At 39.3% G+C, this 26,472-nt stretch overlaps 1 protein-coding gene and 1 pseudogene across 1 annotated transcript in view; one reads left to right on the top strand and one right to left on the bottom strand.

The window, feature by feature from the left end:
- Positions 1–803: 803 nt before the first annotated feature.
- Positions 804–26,472, bottom strand: part of LOC126248906 (uridine-cytidine kinase) — a 129,969-nt gene continuing 104,300 nt past the window's right edge. Inside the window, exon 7 of the mRNA XM_049950383.1 lies at positions 804–1,042. Coding sequence (XP_049806340.1) covers positions 918–1,042 — 125 coding nt within the window. The 3' untranslated portion in view covers positions 804–917. The remainder of the gene's footprint in view (positions 1,043–26,472) is intronic.
- Positions 2,961–3,078, top strand: LOC126250146 (5S ribosomal RNA; annotated as a pseudogene).

Raw genomic sequence — 26,472 nt, 5'->3', positions numbered from 1 at the left:
TACAGAAATAAATTGACCAAATACTTATCAAAAGACCATACTGGCATTTTCCTTAAGCAATGTAAAGCAACTATGGAAGAACCACAATTGGGATGGTCAGATAGGGATTTCAACACCCTCCACCTGAATATGAGTCCAGAGAGTTAGCAATGTGCACATCACTTGGTGGGGTAATTAGAAATAGAATTGTCTGGATTTCTGAAAATCTGAACTGATAGACCTTAAATGAAAATGCACAATGTCTCATGAAAATGTTGTCAGGAAACCCCAAGAGCTGATTTTAGAGCAGAATCCTCCACCCAGGACATAATGTTATTACAGGGGCCACGAAGAAAAACTTTTACTAATAACAGCTTGAATAGAGGCAATAAACAGTTATTGTTCCAATGTTCCATCCATTAGTGTGCATATGATACAATAAAAAGTATATTCTGCACACAGTGGTTTGCAGAGAACAGCTACTGATGTTGTAAATGAATTGCATAAATAAAATGTAAGTACACATTAAGGAACTATCATCTTTGGTTTGATATATTCTTATTTTCATTGCACTTGCAATAACATGGCAAACGAAGAATGCAATGGAAAAAATGGCATTTCTTCCTAACTTCTCAACCACAACAAAAATTTGTACACATTTGGGACTTGAAGATTTGAAGATGTACATGGTAAGATGTTACAATATCTTGATCTTATTTGACAAATACATACACAAGATCTCTCTTTCTCTCTCTCTCTCTCACACACACACACACACACACACACACTTAATGATTCTAAAATAATCTGAATGAGGAATTCCTTAAAATAAAAAAAAGGAGAATGAATGATATGTTATGTAAAATACCAAAAATATTTGTAACTTAATTACGTTGATCAAATAGAGATAACATCTGTAAAATGTCTTTGTAGTAATTTCAGTGAGGTCTTGTGAAATAACCATCTGTTGTCTGAGTCTTCTTGATATTGAGAGTTGAAGAGCTGGGAACACGTCGGTTGATACGTATGTCTCGAATGTGCTGCACAATTAAGTCAATGGCCACTGGAAGAAAGAATGAGCAAGTCAGTACTTATGTCCAACACAAAAAAGTAAACAGTAAAGCATTCATATTATAAAGTGTAATCAGAGTACATATTGTCCATTTTAGATCACGAAGAAATTCTGTTTGTAACTTTTTGTAAACTACATATAAAATCAAAGCATAAGAAATATTTGGAATAAAAGAGTGACATGTGAATGGTGGATCTCTGTATAATTTTTTTGTTATAATGATGATTAGTATACGTAGACACAACAGTTTTGGAAAATAATAATATGAATCATCAAAATTCAGAGTAAGTACTTTGCCAAACTTGTCAGAATACAACTAACTGAATGTGAAACGTTGTACAAGTCTTACATGGACAGATGAAAATGATGTCCCATCTTGCAGACTGCAGCAAATAACCACAATTTCAAAACATCCCCAAGCAACGTACCAGAAAAATTTGTTCTACATTTATTGGCCTCCCTGAATACCGTATATCTCCCAGTGAAGTAATTTTGTACAGGTAATTGAAGAATGTTACATTTTATTCCTACACATTCCCATTTTATTTTCTGTTTAGCAGTACAATGAGAGAAGATGCTTTTATTATTTGTTTATGTTTTTGTCATGTTAGCCACTGGGAACACCTTTTAACAATACTGTTTATTGTAGTCAAAATGTGCCTAAATATTTGTATGCCTCTACCATTTTTAAATGGAAAGTAATTTTTAATAGTCTGTGGAATGATTTTTGGCCTAAGGGTGTATCATAACACATCTACCGTCATCACACATGGGAGGCTCCTGAACAAAATGCTGTGATTCAAGACAGTAGTTTTTTTGGTTTAGAACCAAAATTCTCTCTCTCTCTCTCTCTCTCTCTCTCTCAAGTGAAGTATCATGTATCATTACAATATCCCTTCTACTTAAAGACACCTGTCAGTGGCACTATGAGATAGATACACAGTCTAGTTTTCAGCTCACACATACACTTTCAATTGAGAAAACTGTGAAAATACCACCCCTCAAACGTCCAGTAACAATTTATATAGTAAAAAGCCATAACCCCAGCTAATAAACTGTTGTAATCCAATGTTATGTAGCCATGTGGTAAGCAAATAATTTCCAAAATTCATATAGCTCTTTAATTTAATCTTTACCATCTAGTAAAATTGTCAGACAGTCAAAACCAATTGTAAAATGATTTAGACAATATACCTGTTTGACCCAAAAAGTGTCAATTGATTTTGTGAGGCCATCCATGTGAGTACTAAAAGAAATCTGTTATATTTATGCTAAATGAGAAAACATACAAATCTAAAGTCTGTCAATTCAACTAAATACCTAGGGACTATAATAAAGAACAATTTAAACTGGAACTATCACACAGAAAATGATATGGGGAAGACAAACCAAAGATTGTTTTTCACTGGCAGAACAATTAGAAGATGCAACAAATATGCTAAAGAGTCTGCTCACACTACACTTGTCTCTCTTCTTCTGGAGTATTCCTGCATGGTATGAGATCCTTACCACACAGAACTGCTGGAGAACATTGAAAACGTTCAAGGAAGAAGAGTTTGTTTTGTATTATCTTGTAATAGTGGAGAGTGTCACTGATACAATAAGTGAGTTGAAATGACAATCATTACAATAAAGGTGCTTTTTTGTTATAGCTATGTGTTTTCACAAAATTTTAGTTACCATCTTTCTCTGCTGAAAGTGAAAACATTTTTTCAACTCCCACCTAAACACGGAGAAATGACAAATGTAATAAATAACGGAAATCACAGCTCACACAGTAAGATTTAAGTGTTCTTTTTTCCCCCAAACTGTTCAAGAGTGCAATGCTTGAAAACAGTCTGAAAGTGAATCTCAGAAACCCTCTGCCAAGCACTTATGCATGATTTGTAGAGTAGTAGTGCAGATGTAGGCCAACGGCCTTGCCGCAGTGGTAACACCGGTTCCCGTCAGATCACCAAAGTTAAGCGCTGTCGGACTGGGCTAGCACTTGGATGGGTGACCATCCGGTCTGCCGAGCGCTGTTCGCAAGCGGTGTGCACTCAGCCCTTGTGAGGCAAATTGAGGAGCTATTTGATTGAAAAGTAGCGGCTCCAGTCTTGTAAACTGACATACAGTCGGGAGAGTGGTTTGCTGACCACATGCCCCTCCATATCCACATACACTGACGCCTACAGGCTGAGGATGCCACAGCGGCTGGTCAGTACTGTTGGGCCTTCATGGCCTGTTCGGACAGAGGTGTTTTTTATGCAGGTGTAGAGACGCATGTAGTATTCAAAGAAATTATCGGACCTGTTTCTGAATAAAGACACTATTTGATATTTTAGATAACTGGACTGAAATTATGGATTTTGTGATAACACATGCCAAATGTTCACAAAGTAACATCAAATTTGGCCAACCAATTGGAAAGGTAGAATACATATCCTTGTATGGAATAAGATATGAACTGAGTATTAGTATGCCATATCACAATGACATGTCAATTACAGTGACTTTGTGTATACTAATTTAAAATTCAATACAACACAGTGGAAATTGTCACGAATGTGAGAACTTGTAGTTGCCACAATATGCCACATGGCAATGCACCAAAATTCGTGGTAGCCCACTGACAGGCAAATGGGATTTTGAAAACTACACATGTGGGACAAGAATGAGTAGAGTTGCCAGTCATTCAGCTCACCTCTGAACACACAATTAACTGTCAAACAATTACACAAGAAGGAAAACAATTTGGACCAAAGTACATGTTGTACTGGGACTCAAATCTGAAACTTTGCTGTTACTAACCGAGCTACTCAGCCACGATACCCAACTCAGCCTCACTGCTTCAATTCTTCCTGTACCTGTCTCCTAATTTCTAAGCTTCATGCCATGGCTGTGGTTAAGCAATTTTTCCATGATAACGACACAGTTAACTCATTAGTGTAGCTGAGATAAGACACAAAGCTGACACCCACCATATTAGTCAAAGCATACAGGCCTACTAGCTCTGCAATGATGAAGAGATTGAAAGAATGTACAGTGAGATAAAAGAAATTATTCAGATTGTTAAAGAAGATGAAATTTTAATTGTAACTGAAATTCGGTAGTAGGGAAAGGAAGAATGGAAAATTAGTAGGTGAATGCAGACTGGGGAATAGCAATGAAAGGAAGAGCTCCTGGTAGAATTTTGCGGAGAGCACAATTTAACCAACAGTTCAAGAATCTTGAAAGATAATTGTACACATGGTAGAGACCTGGAGATACCAGAAAGTTTCAGATAGATTACGTAATCATACAGTGAATGTTTTGAAATCAAATTTTAAGCTACGATACATTTCAAGGAGCAGATGCGGTCTCAATTTATTGGTTGTGGACTGAAGATTAACTGAAAAAACTGAAGAAATTAAGAAGATGGGACCTCAATAAACTGAAAGAACCACTGGATGTGTTTCAAAGGAGCATTAGACAATGAATGACTGAAACAGGGGAGCAGAATATAATAGAAGATGAATGGCAGATCTGAGAGATGAAATAGTAACGGCAGCAGAGGATCAAATGGGTAAAAAGACAAGGCCCAGTAGATATCCTCTGATAATGTGAGATATAGAATTTAATTAATGAAAAGAGGAGATATAAAAATGTAATGAGTCAAACAGGTAATGAGACTGGCATAATACACAAAACAGCAGAGCAGGTGTGGGAAAGATATGTGCCATTTGTATGAAAATTAAAGACACATTTGGAAATATAGACAATAAACAGTGCTGACATGATGAGAATAGATGCTTTTGAAATGTGATGCTACAAAGAACACTGAATATTAGATGAATATCTGGGAATAAAACTGAGGAGTAAATGAACTTATGGTGCAATTCAACTAATAGAAGGGACTGGGTTATAGGGCACATTCTCAGATATCAGGGAGTCTTTAATTTGGTACTGGTGGGAAGTGTGTGGCATAAAAATTGCAGAGGGAAACTGAGGCTCCAATATAACGAGCAGGTTCAAATGGATGCAGGATCGATAGTTACGCAGAGATGAAGACTGCTTCCAAGAATACTAATTCATCTAGGCATGCACGACAGGTTCTGTGAAGTTTGGAAAGCACAGGAAAGGTACTGACAGAATTAGAGTTGTGATGCCTGGATAGCTGAGTCAGTAAGAGCACTCCTCATGAAAGGCAAAGTTCTGGGTCCAAATCTTGGCCTGGCAAACATTTTTAATCTGTCACAAAGTTTCAAACCAGAGTACTCTTCGCTGCAGAGTGAAAGTTTCATTCTAGGCCTAAGCTGTCTCCACTTGTGAGGAGATAATCGGAAGTATATTGAGAGCATCACATTTCACCATTCCTTTTAGGCCTCTGTGATGGAGGTCAGAACCGCAATGCCTAGTGTTAAAATCATGCAGTTTTCTTATGGATGGCTGAGAAAAACATTTCACACACCTGCCACTCAGAATCAACATGGAAAGGCCCCAGGAGGTGTCATATAAGGACGTCAATGAAACCACCCCTTCCCCTGGGGAGCTGATTACTACACATTTCACTGTCAAGAATGGCAGTTTGCAATGTGACGAACAACAGGGTGAAGTTCTTGACAGACTTTGACACTGCTGACACACCCTGCCCCAGACAATTCAACCTTCCTCGAAGGACATAACGGACCTGCAACCCCACTAAACATGATCATACCACTTTGGAATATAGTACAACCACAATTTTCACTCTATGTACAGAGTGAAACCGCTACAGATTTTTCAAAACCATTTGATGAAATTTCAACATGACCTGAAGCAGCAAAAGGTATTTATGCTTTTGCAGTCCTCCTGTTTTGTGCTCTCCTATGGTGGGATTGTGGAGGGGGGGGGGGGAGGGGCTGTGATATTGACACATGCATGAATCAAACAGCAAAGGGTCCCTCTAAGACCCTCCACTTTGGCAACACCCTGGTGCTACATGCGCACTTTTACTGAGCACTTTAAAAATGCACCTGTACAGAGACAACCCATGATGGATTCCTAGGCACCTGGAGAGAGGAAATCCTTTGACACTCCTTAGATTCCACTTGCCCAAAAACATGTACTACAGAAGCAGTGTACCACCACTCAGGTAAAATGTCTTGAGTGGTTTCGTGCCAGCAGGTGCCTAGGAATCTGTCACGGATTGTTTCTGTACAGGTACATTTTTCAATTGCTTACAAAGGTGTACAGATGACACTAAGACTGTTGCTGGATTAGGGGTATTACATGGACTCTTTGCTATTTTATTCACACATGTGTCAATGTCGCACTCCCTGATGATCATGCCACAGGAGGGCGCAAAGTAGGAGGGCTGAAAAAGCATAAACACCTTTTGCTTCTTTGGATCACATTCAGATTCTCTCAAATGGCTATCAACAGACACTAGTGGTTCCACCCTTTATACCAGAGCAAAAATTGTGGTCACATTACACTCCAAAGGGGTGCAATTGTGTTCAATAGGGTTGCAGGCCTACACTGTCCTTACAGAAGTGTTGAAATGTCCAGGAGGCATCAGCAATGTCAAAGATTGTCAAAAACGTTGTCTGTTGCTTATCACACAGTGAACTGTCATATTTGACTGCAAAACGTGTGGGAATCAATGCTACAGTGGAAGGGGTAGTTTCATTGATGCCCTTTATGCCACCCCCTCAGCCCTATTTGCATCAAAGGAAGGAGTGAAATGTCATTAAGAGGGGGTCTGATGACCTCCCTTTTGTGTGACAGATCCACAGTGGTGATGGGCAAACTTGTGCTGGTATTTGGTGCCAATGTAACTTCATTATCCCACCTTACACCTCACACGAACTTCTGAGCTGTGGCCTTTCTATCCCATGTGGCGACACCTTGCTGTTTAAAGCATCGCTGAGCCATAGTGTGTCATCACAGGGTAGCATGCTTTTGTACCATCACAGAAGAAGGTTATAGGCACCTTTGGGCCAAATTTAAAACTCCTGCGTTGCAATAGGGGACAATTACGGGGTTTTTGAAAAAGTGATCCTTTAATTGTGTTACCCTGTGAAGTATGACACATGGGATAGAGTGAGGAATGTTACAAGCAAACATGTCAACAGTTGTGAAGTCGGTCAGCAGAATAAAAGCACCAAAGATGAATAACATGCCCTCATAATTAACCACAATATTCAAACCATCTTTCAACAAATGTGAAGTGTACACTATCTGATTGTCAGTAGAGAAGCAGCAACAACAGAATGGGTTGATCAGGAGAGCTCAGTGACTTCAAACATGAACTAGTCACTGGATGTTAGTTAAGTAACAAAACCCATCATGGACATTTCACCCCTTCTAAAACTGCCCAAGTTGATTGTTGATTATGTGATTGTAAAACAGAAATGCAAAGGAACAACTACAGTTAAACCAAGACCAAGCAGAACTCGTGTACTGACGGATAGGGACTGTCAAGCATTGTGGAGAGTTATTGTTAAAAGTCAAATGAGTGATGCCACTGGACAGTGGAGGACTGGAAATGAGTAACTTTGAGTGATGAATTACACTATACCCTGTGGAAATTTGATGGAAGAGTTTGGGTTTGGGTTTGGTGAATTCCTGGAGAATGTTGCCTGCCATCATGTGTAGTGGCAAAAGTGAACTATGTAGGAGGTGGTGTTACAGTATGGAGGTGTTTTTCATGGTTAGGGTGTGGTTCCCTTATTGCATTTAAGAAAATGCTAAGTGCAGAAGATTATGAACACATTTTACAGCATTTTGTACCGCGTACAGTAAAGGAACATTTTATAGATGATGACAGTTATTTGTATCAACATGAAATACCAACCTGTTATACAGCAGCATCTGTGAGGCAATGGTTTGTGAACAATAACATTCGTGAAATGAGCTGGCCTGCCCAGAGTCCTAACATGAACTTGATGGAATGTATTTGGGATGAGTCAGAATGTCATCTTTGCTCCAGACCCCAGCATCCATCATCACTACCTTCTATGGTTTTCACTCTTGAGTAAGAATGGGCTGTCATTCCTCCAAAGACATTCAGACACCTCAGTGAAAGAGTTCCCAGTGGAGTTCAAGCTGTCATAAAGCAAAACCATGGACAGCCCATATTAATGTCCAATTATAGATGTCTGTATACCTTTGATCAGATAATGTATATCATAGTATCCTTAAAAATCACTAAGTGTAAATGCTACATTCTCACTTTCCAGACAGTTTTAAGAAAATACGTAGTAGCAGGTCTCATGCTATAGCAAGTTACATGAACAGTTGCCTGAACATTTGTGGGAAAAAAATAAACATTGTGGTATGAAATACCCTCAATTTTTCTAAGTGACCATGGAAGTGAACTGTTGTGTGACACAGAAACAGCTATGTACCTTCTGTTCCAAAAGATTCAGAACAGTGTACACAATTCACAGACAAATAGTTCCTTTGAGTAAATACTCCACACTGATGGAATAACTACAACACTAAATCAAAAGGACTCATAAGGGTGAGAATCGCTACATGGAATATGCCATTTTTGTATACAACCCCCACCACATCGTTCAAAAAATGGTTCAAATGGCTCTAAGCACTATGGAACTTAACATCTGAGATCATCAGTCCGCTAAACTTAGAACTACTTAAACCTAACTAACCTAAGGACATCACACACATCCATGCCCGAGGCAGGATTCGAAACTGGGACTGTAGCAGCAGTGTGGTTCTGGACTGAAGTGCCTAGAACCACTCAGCCTCTGTGGCCTGCTCACCACATCGTACCACTAGGGATATAACCTCATTAATTTATGTATTTATTGACTGATTTATTTAATTATTGGATGAATTTGCAATCTATGTCAAATTCCTCAAAAGAATGCCAAAGGACCCAGAAATAACTATAATGAATATGTGCAGCAGCCAAAGCACTAGATGTAACAACTGCATCAGTGTGCTCAAGAATTAAATCAAGAGCCCATAAGATTTCTTGCTCAGTACAAGAATTGTTCTGTACATAATGAAACCATCGGGTAAGGTGTGTCATGGATGTGATATACCAATGGGCCATACACATTGTCCTAAGGAATTTCTCTCAGTATAGTGATGAGTGTGATTCCCAATCCCCCCTCCACCCACATGCATCCACACACACTTGCACTGTCTCCCTGCCCACAAGAGGAAATACCTACTATTAGGTGTGGCAAGATGCAGTACCCCATGCAGTTCAGTGAACAACTACAACACCAAAAGACTAGATCTTATCACAAAATTTGTAAGCCAATCTTCATATTATTGTCCTCATGTGAACTTCAGGCATGTGAACTCCAAATGTTACAACCAGTACTCAAAATTTTGCAAGTATGCAATAAAAAAGTGGTCGATTAACTTTTATTCATGCAAGTACATTGGCCATGTTACAGAAAATTGTGTTTGTTTAGACTTACCACATGTTTGGGATTGGCCCAGGCAGTCCTGGGCTGAAACTTCCTGGCAGATTAAAACTGTGTGCCCGACCGAGACTCGAACTCGGGACCTTTGCCTTTCCCGGGCACGTGCTCTGCCATCTGAGCTACCGAAGCACGACTCACGCCCGGTACTCACAGCTTTACTTCTGCCAGTATCTCGTCTCCTACCTTCCAAACTTTAAAGCTCTCCTGCGAACCTTGCAGAACTAGCACTCCTGAAAGAAAGGATATAGCGGAGACATGGCTTAGCCACAGCCTGAGGGATGTTTCCAGTATGAGATTTTCACTATGCAGCGGAGTGTGCGCTGATATCAAACTTCCTGGCAGATTAAAACTGTGTACCCGACCGAGACTCGAACTCGGGACCTTTGCCTTTCGCGGGCAAGTGCTCTACCATCTGAGCTACCGAAGCACGACTCACGCCCGGTACTCACAGCTTTACTTCTGCCAGTATCTCGTCTCCTACCTTCCAAACTTTACAGAAGCTCTCCTGCTAACCTTGCAGAACTAGAACTCCTGAAAGAAAGGATATAGCGGAGACATGTCTTAGCCATAGCCTGAGGGATGTTTCCAGAATGAGATTTTCACTCTGCAGCGGAGTGTGCGCTGATATCAAACTTCCTGGCAGATTAAAACTGTGTGCCCGACCGAGACTCGAACTCGGGACCTTTGCCTTTCGCGGGCAAGTGCTCTACCATCTGAGCTACCGAAGCACGACTCACACCCGGTACTCACAGCTTTACTTCTGCCAGTATCTCGTCTCCTACCTTCCAAATTTTACAGAAGCTCTCCTGCTAACCTTGCAGAACTAGCACTCCTGAAAGAAAGGATATAGCGGAGACATGGCTTAGCCACAGCCTGAGGGATGTTTCCAGGATGAGATTTTCACTCTGCAGCGGAGTGTGCGCTGATATGAAACTTCCTGGCAGATTAAAACTGGTAGAGCACTTGCCCGCGAAAGGCAAAGGTCCCGAGTTCGAGTCTCGGTCAGGAACACAGTTTTAATCTGCCAGGAAGTTTAATATCAGCGCACACTCCGCTGCATAGTGAAAATCTCATTCTGGAAACATCCCTCAGGCTGTGGCTAAGCCATGTCTCCGCTATGTCCTTTCTTTCAGGAGTGCTAGTTCTGCAAGGTTAGCAGGAGAGCTTCTGTAAAGTTTGGAAGGTAGGAGACGAGATACTGGCAGAAGTAAAGCTGTGAGGACCGGGCGTGAGCCGTGCTTCGGTAGCTCAGATGGTAGAGCACTTGCCCGCGAAAGGCAAAGGTCCCGAGTTCGAGTCTCGGTCGGGCACACAGTTTTAATCTGCCAGGAAGTTTCATATCTGCGCACACTCCGCTGCAGAGTGAAAATCTCATTCTGGAGTCCTGGACTGTTAGTGCTGTCCTGGGTAATGTCTGGGGTTGCGAAAATGTCTGGGGTTTGAGAATTTTACAACTGGTGAGGATTTTGTTTTATTTTAGACCTATATGTTCAATATCATGTTTTTAAACATTCTGTTAGGGCTGTGCCTCTCTGAGCCTACCTTGGAGCAATCACTGACATCAATAGCTAGGCATGGCTACCTGTTCTGTCACAACTTTTCACTTAGTCATGTCACAACACGACAGGGGCAAAGAGTTTCTGTTGTTTTTGTGTGAGAATTAACTTGTTTAAACATTTTTGATCATTTTACCTCTACTTGTTTTCTGTCCCATTATTTAGCAACGGCTAAAAGAAACTGTGTTTTTAATGTTAAAGTGCAACAGGAATATAAATTTTTGGAATTGTGTACTAACAGTGGCAATGAACATGTTTATTGCACACTATGTACTGGAGAATTTTGTGTTGCACATAAAGGAAGGTTGATATTAAAGACCACATGAAAACAGGTAAACATAGAAGTACTATTTATGCAAACATAAAAGATTTTTATTGAATGTCAAAGATGGTGATCTGTAGTGTGGTCCTAAAGAAGCTACATTTTCATGCCACACTGTAACACACAAACTTAGTTTCAAAACATCAGACTGAACATCTAAACAGGTTACAAAAGTTATGTGATCCAAAATGTTCATCTGATGGAAACAAAACTAAAGTAATTATTGTTTGCGTTATTTCACCATTTATATTTGATAATGTGTTGCATTATTTGGAAAACATTAATTATGTAACAGTAAAAATGAGTAGCTCGAACAGAGGTGAGAAAAATTGTTCTGGTTGTTACAAGGTATTTCAGTGTGTAGGACGGAATTCAAGTTAAACTTTTAAATTTTGTTTAAGTGTCAGGTGAAACTGGTCAAATTTTGAGTCAGTATCTTTTGCAGTAAGTGGAAAATTGTGAACTTGCAGAAAAGATGATTTTTTATACTGCTTCTAGTGAAAAACACAAACTAATAAATCAGATTTAATGTTTCAATAAATTATTCAGACTTCTAAGTAATTTCAAAAATATATCCTGGATTGGACCCAAAAAAAAAGGTAAGCCTAATGTTGTTGTTTAAATCAAAGTAAACTGCCAATTACCATGAAAATTATGGAAAAAGATTTTTAGTGGTTTGAGACTCCCAACTGAAAAGTTTAGCTGACCTTCAGTAAACATTATGGTCAATGGTTTGTATCCATTCAGCAATTTTTGAGAAGATACCAACTATGTAAACTGAAGGTGGAAGGGAGGAAGGGGGGAGGAGGGAGGGGGAAGAAAGAGAAGGAAAGGAACTAATGATATCAGCTGCATCAGGATTTTATATGGACTCAGCGCCAACAAGTGAAAATGTGTGCTGGACCGGGACTCGAACCTGGATCTCCTGCTTACTAGCTAGTTGCTTTAACCACTGTACCATCTAGACACAGGGTTATCGCAAACGCATGGAATATCTCAGCATGCTCCCTGGTCGACTCATATTCCCACCTAGCACCACTATCTGCAGTCCCCGGCCATGTCTTCTACACATGCTAATTTTTAGATTCCCACCAGAGGTCAAACATAAATGTGCATCAGCACAGAAGGTTGTAGATTCACTGCCCATGAAGGCAAATCGATTATATGAATTCATATAATAGGACACCAGCTGCCTCCAGAAAAAGCGCATCTGGCATATTATCAATTCTTGTTCCGATATTTCCGCTGACACCCTTACAGTCATTCTCAAGGTGAATGACTGTAAGATCGTCATCCAAAATATCAGTAAATGAATTAATAATATCCCAGATGTATGCCTCACAGATGATGGAATATTGGATCTGCTGGGAAAACTTCAAGAAACACAACACATTGTGTATTTCAACAGTAGTATCCTTCAGCAGAAAACCAAAGTTGCACTTTTATTTCAATAAATTTTATGCCTGTCACTGGCTACTATTTCCATTTTATAAGGAAAGGGCATTATCAGGAAAGTGGAGATGGAAAAGAGACTGCACCAATGATATTGAGCAGCATTGCATCAGGACACCAACTATGAAGAGATTGGTATGAGAAGGAAGATTAGAGCTTACAGCCCATCCAACAAATAGGTCATTACGGACTGAGCAGCAAATCAAACTAATCCAGGATGAGGCAATAAATCACTCATTCCTTTTCCAAATAAATTGGAGAAACCATGGAAAATCTAATTCGGAAGAGTCAGACAAAGATTTGAGCTGCTGTGTCTGAGCGGTTACTCTTCTATAGCAACTTTACCTGTGTAGCACACCCGTGAATCTATTTTGAAAATTTGTGGTTCCCAGCATCTTGGAAAATTGACTAGAATGAACTGTGCCATCTGTTATAACTCCTAACATCTAATCAGAAACTGTTTCATGTCAAAAAATTCAGAGACAAATGTGAATATTAAAGATATCTAAATTATTTATCTAATTAAAGATATCTAAATTATAATTTTGTAAGTAGTCTGAATTGGAGAATAAGGGTGAACTGTAACAGTTCCTAGGAACTCAAGTAGTGATAGTGAAAGTTTGTAATTAATGAGAAACCTGCGGGAGTAGTTGTAGATTTGAACATGATGTCCAAGTTTGCACTAGTCCTCCTTGCACCTGTAGACTTACTTGAAGTTCATGTGTTCCTATAAACCTCCTCCTTCTCCTTACTCCACATATAACCCTTCATCTTCTTCACCATTCACTCCACATATCTTTTCAACGACAACTGCTCATAAACTACCACCCTCATTAGCACAGCCACAACATCAAAGTGATAAAATGGGAGAGAATGAGAGAGAGACAGAGACAGAGAGAGAGAGAGAGATGGAGAGAGGGGAGGGGGGGGGGGAGATATAACAGACAACAAATAGAATGAACCAATGAATGGAAACTCCAGGTAGGAATGTCAACAATGTAGGAAAAGATTGATTGCTACTTACTGTACAGATAACACACTAAGCTGCTGACAGGCACAATTAAAAGACACTTACACATAAGCTTTCAGTCACAGCCTTTGTTGAAAAAAGAGAAACACACCCCATTCCTTCACACAAGCAGGCACACCTCATGCACACATGACCACAAACTATGGCAGCTATCACATGGGGTGGTAGCAACAGGCTGGAGGGGATGGGAAGTGGAATGTATGGTAGTGTATGTGTGTGGGGAAGAGAGTAGTGCCATCTGGCGGAGTGTGCAGGGACTAGAATGCCAACAGGTGCAGTGTTGTGAGGTTGTGGGGCAGGGAGGTGGGGAAAACAGAGTGAAAAAGGAGAGGTATGGGGAAAGGTGGGTGGGGAAATTGGCAGAGGGTGACAAATAAAGAGTGTAGGAGATGGGAATGTGGAGGAGGTGATAATAGGACAGAGGGGATGGAAATTGTTGGGTGGAGTGTGTGGGCACAGTATGTTACCATAGATCCATAGATCAAGGCCGGGATAATTACAGGAGTAGCAAATGTGTAAGGATAACTCCCATCTGCACAGTTCAGAAAAATTGGTGGTGGAGGGGAGGATCCAGATGCCTCAGGTAGTGAAGCAGCCATGGAAATCAAGGGTGTTATGTTCAGATGCATGCTGTGCCACAAGATGGTCTTCTTTGTTGTTGGCCAAAGTTTGGCAGTGGCCATTCATCTTGGTGGACAGTTGGTTGGTAGTCATACCAATAAAAAAAACTGTGCAATAATTGCAGAAGAGCTGGTAAATGACATGGATGCTTTCACAGGTGGCCCAACTGCCAATGGTGTAAGATATACCTGTGACAGGACTGGAACAGGAAGACCTGAATGGGTGGATTGGGCAAGTCTTGCACCCTGGTCTTACACAGGGATATGATCATTGTGGCAATGGGTTAGGATTGGGAGTGGCATAGGGATGGATCCCCTTGCCAAAAGGATCATATTTCTGTGGAAGATCCAGGTGCAAGACCCACCCAGTCCACTCACCCAGTGCTCCCTATTCTAGTCTTGTCACAGATTTATCCTACCCCATCAGGGCCCAGGCCACCTGTGCAAGCAGCTGTGTCACTTACCAGCTCTGCTGCAATCATTGTACAGATCTTTTATATTGGCATGACTATCAACCAGCTGCCCAACAGGATGAATGGCCACTGCCAAGCTGTGACCAAGAGCAAAGTAGACCATCCTGTGGCACAACATGCAACTGTACATAACACCCTTGATTTCAATGGTTACTTCACTACCCAAACCATCTGGATCCTCCCCTCCACCACCAGCTTTTCTGAACTAGGCATATGGAAGTTATCCTTACAACACATTCTGTGCTCTCATAATTATCCCGGCCTCAATCTATGGTAACACACTGTCTCCACATCCTCCACCCAAACGTTTCCATTCCCTCTGTCCTATCATCTCCTCCAAATACCTGTCTCTTAAACTCCTTGTTTGCTACCTTCTGCCAATGCACACACCCATTTTTCCCTGTACCTCTCCTTTTTTTTGCTCTGTTTTCCCCAACTTTCTGCCCCACAACCTCCTGATGCTGTGCCTGTTGGCAGTCTAGTGCCTGCACACTCTGCCAGACAGTGCTCCTCTCTTCCCCCACCTGTACACTGCTGTCCCTTCCCCTTCACCTTCTCTGCCCCCTTCAGATTGCTGCTACCATTCCATATAATAATTGCGTTCTGGCCTGTGCCACTGGTGTTACCAGTAGTGTGTGCTTAAGGTGTGGCTAAGCCATGTCTCCGCAGTATCCTTTCTTTCAGGAGTGCTAGTTCTGCAAGGTTCGCAGGGGAGCTTCTGTAAAGTTTGGAAGGTAGGAGACAAGATACTGGCAGAAGTAAAGCTGTGAGTACCGGGCATGAGTCGTGCTACGGTAGCTCAGATGGTAGAGCACTTGCCCGCGAAAGGCAAAGGTCCCGAGCTCGAGTCTCGGTCAGGCACACAGTTTTAATCTGCCAGGAGGTTTCATATCAGTGCACACTCCACTGCAGAGTGAAAATCTCATTCTGGAAACATCCCCCAGGCTGTGGCTAAGCCATGTCTCCGCAGTATCCTTTCTTTCAGGAGTGCTAGTTCTGCAAGGTTCGCAGGAGAGCTTTAAAGTTTGGAAGGTAGAGACGAGATACTGGCAGAAGTAAAGCTGTGAGTACCGGGCGTGAGTCGTGCTTCGGTAGCTCAGATGGTAGAGCACTTGCCCGCGAAAGGCAAATGTCCCGAGTTCGAGTCTCGGTCGGGCACACAGTTTTAATCTGCCAGGAAGATTCAGAATCAGTTCTTCTTATGGATGATATGGTTGTTAAAATCAGTCAACCAAAATAAAATTATTATTTCCCTTTTACTGCAAATGAACATTCAGAAAAAACAGCACGTTAAGTTTTGCACATAAAAGAGTACAACACCAGTAAGAAATAAGTAATGTATGCTCAAGAATTTATAACTACAGTAGTGTTTTCAGAATTTTCATTGTATGAAGGTGTTTCTGTGATGATGATACAAATGTGCATGGATAAGAGAGAAGAGCAAATGTATCAATTTGGGACCGGGAACTATGGTCTGTAAATGACTGAGTCCAAATTGAGGAAGCCAAACATCTTGTAAGATAACTTTGCCACTTGAATATTAAACCCTACACATTGTTGTCAATATTGTGTAACAAAACATAGTTACTAATATGAGAGGGCTGACAAATCATGTCTCTGTACATCATGTATGTTGTGGCCAAGAAACTCAAGTAAAAGTCCAGTAGCCCAACTGAAAAGCATTGCACCCAGTTACACCACCAGCAGACATGGTTTTGATGTGCACATGAGCAAATGTAAGGAAGCTGACAGATCATATCAGAGGAAGTATCTACATGGGAGACATCTGACATGTTCCAAAGACTTACAGATAAGGAAGACAGGACAAGTGATACTATAACACAATGACCAAGGTGGACAAAGAACTGTACTAACTTCCAGTTCGGAAGAATGGTTCCTCATGTGGATGAGGACCCTTCAGTCAGCACTCAAACAGTTGCATGTGAATTGGGTACTGTGCACAACAGTAAGTCTAAATTAGTGCAACAACAGCAGCTACTCCTCTACCATTCACTGAAAGTGCAAGCTTGAACTTCTGATGACTGTATACCTTGAATTGTGTTGAGTTAATGAGTGCTGCATCATAGCAGAGTTTATCCTCACTTTCCATCATATATACTTTCCTCAAAGGGAGCCCATTTCACCAGAGAGAGAATGCTTCAAAGTCATTATAGATCATTTAGAGTTCACATCCTGTAATTGTGAAGTGTTCAAAATAGATTTGCAGTGAACTTCTGGGTATAGTCAATGATTGGTTAACAGCCTCATATGTTCTCACTTACTTACACTGGCATGCAGTGTTTTTGAAGAGATGTATGTTTCGTATTTTTGGAAGTGATCTTCTTGCATGTTTCTGATTCCAATATGATTCAATACTGATCATGAACACAGTCCCATTTCATAGCCAGCTTCTTCATATGATCTGATTCCACTTGACTTCTCCTCACAGGTTCATACGAAAATTCTTGTCTAAGAAACTCTTGTTGAGGCTGAAGAGGATCGCCTCACAAAGATTATTGCTATGTGGGACATTTTTTGAGCACTGGGGTTGTTCAAACTGGTGCGACAGAACTTTTTGCAAGAATATCATGCCTGTGTAGGTGCTGGGGAACACCACTTTGAACAACTGCTGTGAATGTAGCACCTTTCACACATTGAGCACATTAATAATAGAACTTTCAACAGAATCAACTAAGTCATTTCTCAACCAGGGTTCCCTATCTTAAATTGATATATTTGCTCTTCTCCAGCTTCCTGAAATATCATATCAACATCACAGAAACATTCTTGATATTCACACACACACACACACACACACACACACAGTAATGTACTATGGATCCTTTTTAGATACTAAGTCCCCTCACTTTTGTGAAAAACATAAACTAAGCACTAATATACTTATAAATAGTGTATGCTTCTGTGGCCAGAGTCAGTTGACATAAAAGTCTTCTAGGTATGGTACTGCATCCTATTATAACAAACTACTACTCATAAAACCAATGTTTCAGCCATGGTAGCAGTGGACTACTTCTGGGTCAACTAGTCAATATACTTTGCTTATTTTCTTTCACTAATAATTTGCTATTAATAATATGCTATAGAATTACAATTTCGGTAACTCTTTAAGGCAACATCACTCAAAAGTGTGCAGCAAGAATGATGTGTGATCATATACACACCTGTTTGTGGAGTTAAGTATTTAACTCCAGCTTCACATTACAAATATTCTATTCCAAGTTGTTACAAGTGTCTTCCAAAGTTCAGAAAGGATAATGACATCCATAATTACAACAGTATAAGAAAAAACTGACCTTCATTACTCTCTGTTAAGAGTGACTTTAGTTCAGAACAGGGAGAATAATGTCGCTACCAAAATCTTTGATCATGTACATAGTGACATACAGGGTGAGTTGGGAGGAAAGGTCCATGTTTTGAGGGGTGACAGTATTAGTAATTCTGAACAAAAAACTTTATATGGCTATTTGCCTTATTCTGAATGGTTTCTGAGAGAGAACACATTTAATATCACTTTTGTACATTTTCTCTTCAGTAACTCGAAAACCACTCCCTTCAACAATAGTGTGTTGCAGCACAAAATTAAACTATGTCAGATTTCCTACAAAAAAAAAAAAAAAAAAAAAAAAAAAAAAAAAAAAAAAAAAAAAAAAAAAAAAAAAGACCTTTTCATTTTTCTCTCTAGGACAAATAGATTTTGTGAAGAGAGTGGGAGAATATTCAAAATCTTGCACAACGAGTGTGGCTGTAACTTAGGTTGATTTTGTAGGCCAATTACAGGTAGACTCCCGATTTACGAGACCCCAAATGTCCCAATCAAATTGTATGACTCAACTTCCTCTACAGTACTGTGTTACATCGTAAACAATGACAATGTTTGAAAATACAGAAAATAAAACAGAATGTACATTAAATGTGTTATATCTCAGAAACCATTCAGAAAAGGGCATATGCCCAACTGACATTTTTTGTTCAGAAACACTAATACTATCATGCATGAAAACTTGTACCTTTCCTCCTGACTCACCCTGTATAATGCTTTTATTGCTTGCAATTACTACTGTTCTATAGGAGAGTTTTTATTTAGAAAGTTGTATATTATATTACTTACTATTATTCTGTAGAACAGATTTTATTCAGAAAACAGTAGCTTATATAATGTGAAAGAGTTACTTTCTTACTTCTATTATTAAAGGATTTTTTAAAATGAAAAATGTACCCATCTACAATTGGTCAACATACAACCACACAGAAATAGAACTGTGGTTAAATAGTCTGTAAACTTACTCATACCACATAGCTGTCATAAATATGATCCCCAGGATACCTACTTGAGTAATTCCAGAAATTTCGGGATATTAAATTGTGATCTTCAGACTAATTGCTTTCTGTGATACACACTCATTTATGTAAAACAGAGGTAGTGATCCATTTCTAATAGTATTAATCTTATTACGGTGTTTATCTCTAACCTTTCTTCCCAATGAATCTCTCACTCTGGAATGGTGTGTGTACTGAAATAAATGTTTGTGACAACCAAAACATGTAGTTGTAGACGCCTACTTGAACCACACTATCTGTATTCTCAGCTGAGCTTTATTGCCTCAGGACTTGTTTTACAACAACCTATCCCTCTTAATTCCTGACTTCACATACAGTAAATAAGTCATTGTACCCCCAAAACAGAGGAATGGACAGAAAATTATCAGGCTATTCCCTAAGTGTTGATTTCTTCATGGTTTCAGTGTCTGTGTGTTAGTACCTTTCCTTTCTGTTAGTAGCAGATAATATAGGTTTAATAGCTCCTTAGTGGATAGTGTACAGTTTCAAAAATGTACTTTCCAAACCAAGTTTGATAAAATTCTTATTTTCTTCCCATGTGAGATAACTAATATATTTAGACATTTCCATAATTAATGCCTGCATCATGGAAGTTTTCCAGACAGGCTTAAGTATACAACAATAATTGGCAAATATTACCCAAGTCTTTTGAAAGACCTTTTGGAACAACGGGATGAAAAAAATATGAGGGAACAGACCTAGATTTCAGAAGAAAAGTAATCATATTTAATCAGCACAATGTACTTGCTCAAAAACATAATCTGACAGTTGGTAAAATGGAAATATTTTAACTATGAATTGTTTGAACGTACTCCTTATTCACCAGATTATGTTTTTCACTCATACACATTTCTAAAGGAATGTTGTGGGCATAAAATGGTTCGAGTCGTAGAAAGAGGTTATAGCTGCCATAAATGGGTATTTTGCAACCCTTGCAGAATCACACTTCAACAATGGAATATACTCATTGGTAAAATGATATAATAATGCGCTGAACGAAAAGGAGACTACATTAAAAAAACAAGGGTATTTTTTATGAAGAAATAGTCTATCATGGGCAAGCCACGAAATTTTCACCATACCTTTATATTTACTCTACGTGGGAGAAATTCCCTTAGTTAATGATGCCTTAAATATTTAAGAAATGATATTACTTATTTGTGAGAACACTTCCACAGAACTCCAAGGCAAATGTAATCAATCAGTGTAAGATTTTTAGGATAGCTTACAATTTGCTTATTATCAGATGAGTAACTAGACAAGACTTCCAGACGACTAAATTTTATGCGAATTGCTGCCTTTAAAAACCATACTAATTTTTCTACTGAACTATTTTCTCAATCAAGTTTAAGAATTGGTTATTAAAAATACATGGCACCTATCAATTGCCATTTATTACATTTCAGTTTTGATTATTATTGATATTATCTTGTTGCGAGGCCTAGTGAAGAAAGAAATGAACAGTAAGGTTTAACAGCTCAAATTTCTAGGTGTTCAGATAGATAGTAAGCTGTCGTGGAAAGCCCACGTTCAGGATCTTATTCAAAGACTTAATACTGCCATTTTCACTATTCGAACGGTATCAAAAGTGAGTGATACTTTGACACATAAATTAGTCTACTTTGCTTATTTTCATTCACTTATGTCGTATGTTATTATGTTTTGGGGTAACTCTTCCCATTCTAGACGGATATTTTTGGCTCAGAAATGGGCGGTTCGGGCAATAAGTGGTGTGAGTTCACAAACCTCTTGTCGACATCTGTTCACGAGTCTGGGTATTTTGACAATGGCCTCTCAATATGTTTATTCCTTATTGTCGTTTCTTGTTACCAATGTTAGTTTATTTCCAAGAATAAGCAGCTTCCACTCGGTTAATACGCGGCAGAAATCAAACCTCCATTTGGATCGGACTTCCTTAACTCTTGTGCAAAAAGGTGTGCAGTATACTGCTGCATCCATTTTCAATAAGCTGCCACTCGAATTCAAAAATCTTAGCAGTAATTCACGTGCTTTCAAATCAAAACTAAAGAGTTTCCTCATGGGTCACTCATTCTATTCTGTTGAGGAGTTCCTTGAAAAATTAAGCTGATTCTTATTGTATTGCTGATAGCGTTTACTTAAACTTATGGACTGACTTTTTTTCAGGTTCATGAACATTTATTTTTATCTGTTATTACTTTTATGTTGTAAGTTCATGTACTGACATGTTCCATGACCTTGGAGATTTGCTCCTAAATTTGGTCCTACGGAACTTGACATGTAAATAAATAAATAAATAAATAAATTGATGGCGAGGTCACTTGAGATGCAGCACAAGTCCAGATGGGGGAAAGACATGCCCTTTCAAAGGAACCATCCTGGCATTTACTGGGGAATCACAGGAAAGTGGAATGTGGATGGCTGGGTATGGCTTCGAGCTGCCATCCTCCCAAATATGAGTCCAGTATGATTTATTGACTTCTGACTTGTTTTACTACATTGCATATATATTTAACTCTTTTGTGTGAACAATTCATTTTTGAAAACACACAGAGATCAACTTTTTTAACATATTTCAACAATTTTTGTATGATTGAAGTAGAGCAGGGTCATTTCTTGTGCTCCCTGACATACACAGTTTCTCTCTCTGTATCTAATGAGGGAAACTCCCCATGATACACCCCCCCCCCCCTCAGATTTAATGGTATGAGGGCCCAGTGGACAGCCCATCAAAAAATGAACACAGATCAAGCATGAAAACAGAAAGAAGTTGTACTGAACTGCGAAAAAAAAGCAAAATAGAAACAGTGCAATATTGAGCAGCCCAAATCAGCAGCAGCATTGGCTGTTCTCTGTATTCAAATTTGTGTCTGTGTTGTGGTGTAACATCCATTTGCAACAGCGAGGTGTAGGGGCCTATAATGACAGCTGATTTTAGCAGTCAAAAGGAAGCTGCTTTCGAATGGAAACCGCAAACATTTGATGATGAGATGACAAGTCAACTGAGCCCTCTACCAGAAAACATGTCTGGTACATCATACATGGCATTAGTAACAGTATGTGTGTCGTATGACACGAATCTCTTATCAACACACCTAATTTGTATGTCTGGTAGGTGAGTGAGAAATGCTTCCTTGCCCGATTTAGGTGTTCGTACAAATGTGAATGTGATCACTCCCAAGGAAATGATAAAAACATAATGGTTTGTCACATAAGCTGCAACAAATGAACGCAACAGTTTCATAATCACACAATTTCTCTGTGCTCTGTCAAAACATATGTTTTTAATGTTTTTGAAGTTGTGTTCCAGTTTTGGAAGTTTGGAGTCTCGAATTCCTTTTTTGTAACATAGTTCACATGTGTTTATTTGTTGTTTCCATCTCTGTGAGGGGTCTATGTGGTATCTTGCCTGCTCTCACTACTCACCACATTTACTTTGATGGTAATCTGGTCTTACCACATGACTCATATTCTATAACCTATGTATAGTATGGCAACTGCCAAGACTACAGAAAGAGAGCAAACATTTCTATGACTAGACAAACAATTTATAATGTTGTGAAAAATAAAGAAATAAATAAAAATAAATCACACAAGGGAATTTTGAACATGGCTCACCCGACTGGCAGTCCAATAGCACCAACACTCAACCACGATGCCGCTGCTGTTCAAATTACTTCAGTTTTGCACTTGTTAAGCTTGGATCATTCACCATTTTTATTTTGCTTTTTTTCACAGTTCAGTACACCTTCTTCCTGTTTTCATGTTTGATCTGTGTGCAATTTTTGACAGGCTATCCATTGAGCCACCTTACCACTAAATCTGAGGGGGGTGCGCTAGGGAGTTTCCCTTGTAAGAAATCCTAATTGCACTAACGAACAATGGTTCTTTTCCTTTACACAGTTTATTAACATCAAAAGGAATAATTAATTATCTCCTTTGTAAAGCACAAGAGAAACATATGTGAATGAAAACAATCCATTGCAATGAAAAGCAACTAAAAAACTGGTATAAACAAAATTACCAAAGGGCAAGTAGCACAGGACAACAATGGGCATTCCCATCTCTGCTGGCAATCTGTACAATACAGTGATGATCATGAAAATAAAGGAAACATGTATGACCAAAGTCACACTTTTTTAATCCATTAACACACATCATTTGTGAGTTAAGAGTATCATTTGGCATTTAACTAATAAAAATCAATCAGCATTTAACTGGGCAGCTTATTTCATACTCGCCCAGATATATGTGACGCAAAATAGAAAATGCCTCTGGCTTTCAATGACAGTTCATTGCTGGAGTGCAGCCAGTGTAGCTTGAATGGTTTGTGTACTGAAATCAACAAATGTTGCAACCTTTTAAAGACAACTTGAGAGCAATGGCACCCATGTGATAGTTTGCAGACCTGATAGTATGAAGTATTTTTAATATTCTGGAAGTAGCCATAAGAAAGTTTTGGGTCTGATTCTGTTAAAAACGTATGTAATATGTGATTAGAGAAGCAGTGCAAATCAGGCTATGTGATAAAAGTTTCAATAGAGACACGAGCTAAGCACTTAGCAATGCATGGAAGCACATACTTGATAAAGAAAGAATACAGAGGATTACTTCTCATAGCTTACCACCTGATATGAGTCATGTTGCTGCAAACAATGTTGGATGGAGAGCACAAACATAATCTATCGATGTATAGAGTGTCACCTCATTATGCACCATCTCTGTGATGTCATCATGATATAATCCAGCTAACCAGATGATATCCTTTGCATATAAAAGTAGGAGCCTCAACAGTTTCATGACAGTCAAAGCCCTCCAGCCCCCATGACAATGATGGAGTTAGTCACTGAAAGCTCAGAACTTTATCGAAATTTCACATGGCAAGTTTAATGAGGACTTGTTATCCAAGGAGTCCATTGCGAATGACTTTGTAGCCATATAAGTTTCCTCTACATTAAAGATAAAGAGCTCAGTGTTCATCAACTGGAGAAGCTGCACCTGGAACATTGACAGCTGCTGAGTAATCTGACTTTTCTATAATGCTGTCATGACAAGGCCATACCACAGTTTGCAGTTGTCAACCATCAATAAGAACTGCTGCAGAGAACAAAATTTTATGGAAAATGAGCCATGCCATCATTAAGGAGAAGATACATCAAATGAAGGAAGTGCAAAATGTCTAAGCAGGGATGGCTAGAGGACAAATGCAATGATGTAGAGGCTTATCTCACTAGGGGTAAGATAGATACTGCCTACAGGAAAATTAAAGAGGCCTTTGGAGAAAAAAGAACTACTTGTATGAATATCAAGAGCTCAGATGGAAACCCAGTTCTAAGCAAAGAAGGGAAAGCAGAAAGGTGGAAGGAGTATACAGAGCGTCTATACAAGGGCGATGTACTTGAGGACAATATTATGGAAATGAAAGAGGATGTAGATGAAGATGATATGGGAGATATGATACTGCATGAAGAATTTGACAAAGCACTCAAAGACCTGAGTTGAAAGAAGGTCCTGGGAGTAGACAACATTCCATTAGAACTACTGACAGCCTTGGGAGAGCCAGTCCTGACAAAACTCTACCATCTGGTGAGCTAGATGTATGAGACAGGCAAAATACCCTCAGACTTCCAGAAGAATATAATAATTCCAATCCCAAAGAAAGCAGGTGTTGACAGATGTGAAAATTACCGAACTATCAGTTTAATAAGTCACAGCTGCAAAATACTAACACGAATTCTTTACAGAACAAAGGAAAAACTGGTAGAAGCTGACCTTGGGAAAGATCAGTTTGGATTCCATAGAAATATTGGAACACGTGAGGCAATACTGACCCTACGACTTATATCAGAAGAAAGATTAAGGAAAGGTAAACCTATGTTTCTAGCATTTGTAGACTTAGAGAAAGCTTTTGACAATGTTGATTGGAATACTCTCTTTCAAATTCTGAAGGTGGCAGCAGGGGTAAAATACAGGGAGCGAAAATCTATTTACAATTTGTACAGAAACCAGATGGCAGTTATAAGAGTCGAGGGACATGAAAGGGAAGCAGTGGTTGGGAAGTGAGTGAGACAGGGTTGTAGCCTATCCCCAATGTTATTCAATCTGTATATTGAGCAAGCAGTAAAGGAGACAAAAGAAAAATTCGGAGTAGGTATTAAAATCCATGGAGAAGAAATAAAAACTTTGAGGTATGCTGATGACATTGTAATTCTGTCAGAGACAGCAAAGGACTTCGAAGAGCAGTTGAACGGAATGGACAGTGTCTTGAAAGGAGGATATAAGATGAACATCAACAAAAGCAAATTGAGGATAATGGAATGTAGTCGAATTAAGTCAGGTGATGATGAGGGAATTAGATTAGGAAATGAGACACTTAAAGTAGTAAAGGAGTTTTGCTATTTGGGGAGCAAAATAACTGGTGATGGTTGAAGTAGAGAGGATATAAAATGTAGACTGGCAATGGCAAGGAAAGCGTTTCTGAAGAAGAGAAATTTGATAACATCAAGTATATATTTAAGTGTCAGGAAGTCGTTTCTGAAAGTATTTGTATGGAGTGTAGCCATGTATGGAAGTGAAACATGGATGATAAATAGTTTGCACAAGAAGAGAATAGAAGCTTTCAAAATGTGGTGCTACAGAAGAATGCTGAAGATTAGATGGGTAGATCACATAAGGAGGTATTGAATAGAATTGGGGAGAAGAGGAGTTTGTGGCACAACTTGACTAGAAGAAGGGATCACTTGGTAGGACATGTTCTGAGGCATCAAGGGACCACCAATTTAATATTGGAGGGCAGTGTGAAGTTTAAAAATCAAAGAGGGAGACCAAGAGATGAATACACTAAGCAGATCCAGAAGGATATAGGTTGCGGTAGGTACTGGGAGACAAAGAAGCTTGCACAGGATAGAGCAGCATGGAGAGCTGCATCAAACCAGTCTCTGGACTGAAGATCACAACAACAACAATTGTACCATCTGCAAAAAGTCTGATATTTCAGCTAATATGATAGTAGGTCAGTTGCATATAACACAAACAGTAGCAGCTTCATCATAGTTCCCACTTAAAACCTTATATTACAACTTGGTCTAAGGCTAGTTCTCCAACTAGGATAATGTGCTGTATTCTGTTTGTCAAGAAGTTCTCTAAACAATCTTAAATGTGACTCCACATTTAAAATAAACATGTTTTCTTTATCATATGTCACTGAATCAGAAGGTTCTTGGGA

This window comes from Schistocerca nitens, chromosome 3 (assembly GCF_023898315.1).
Source record: "Schistocerca nitens isolate TAMUIC-IGC-003100 chromosome 3, iqSchNite1.1, whole genome shotgun sequence".
NCBI lineage: Eukaryota > Metazoa > Arthropoda > Insecta > Orthoptera > Acrididae > Schistocerca > Schistocerca nitens.
Note: the sequence above shows the minus strand (reverse complement) of the source record. Positions and strands in the feature narration are given on the sequence as shown.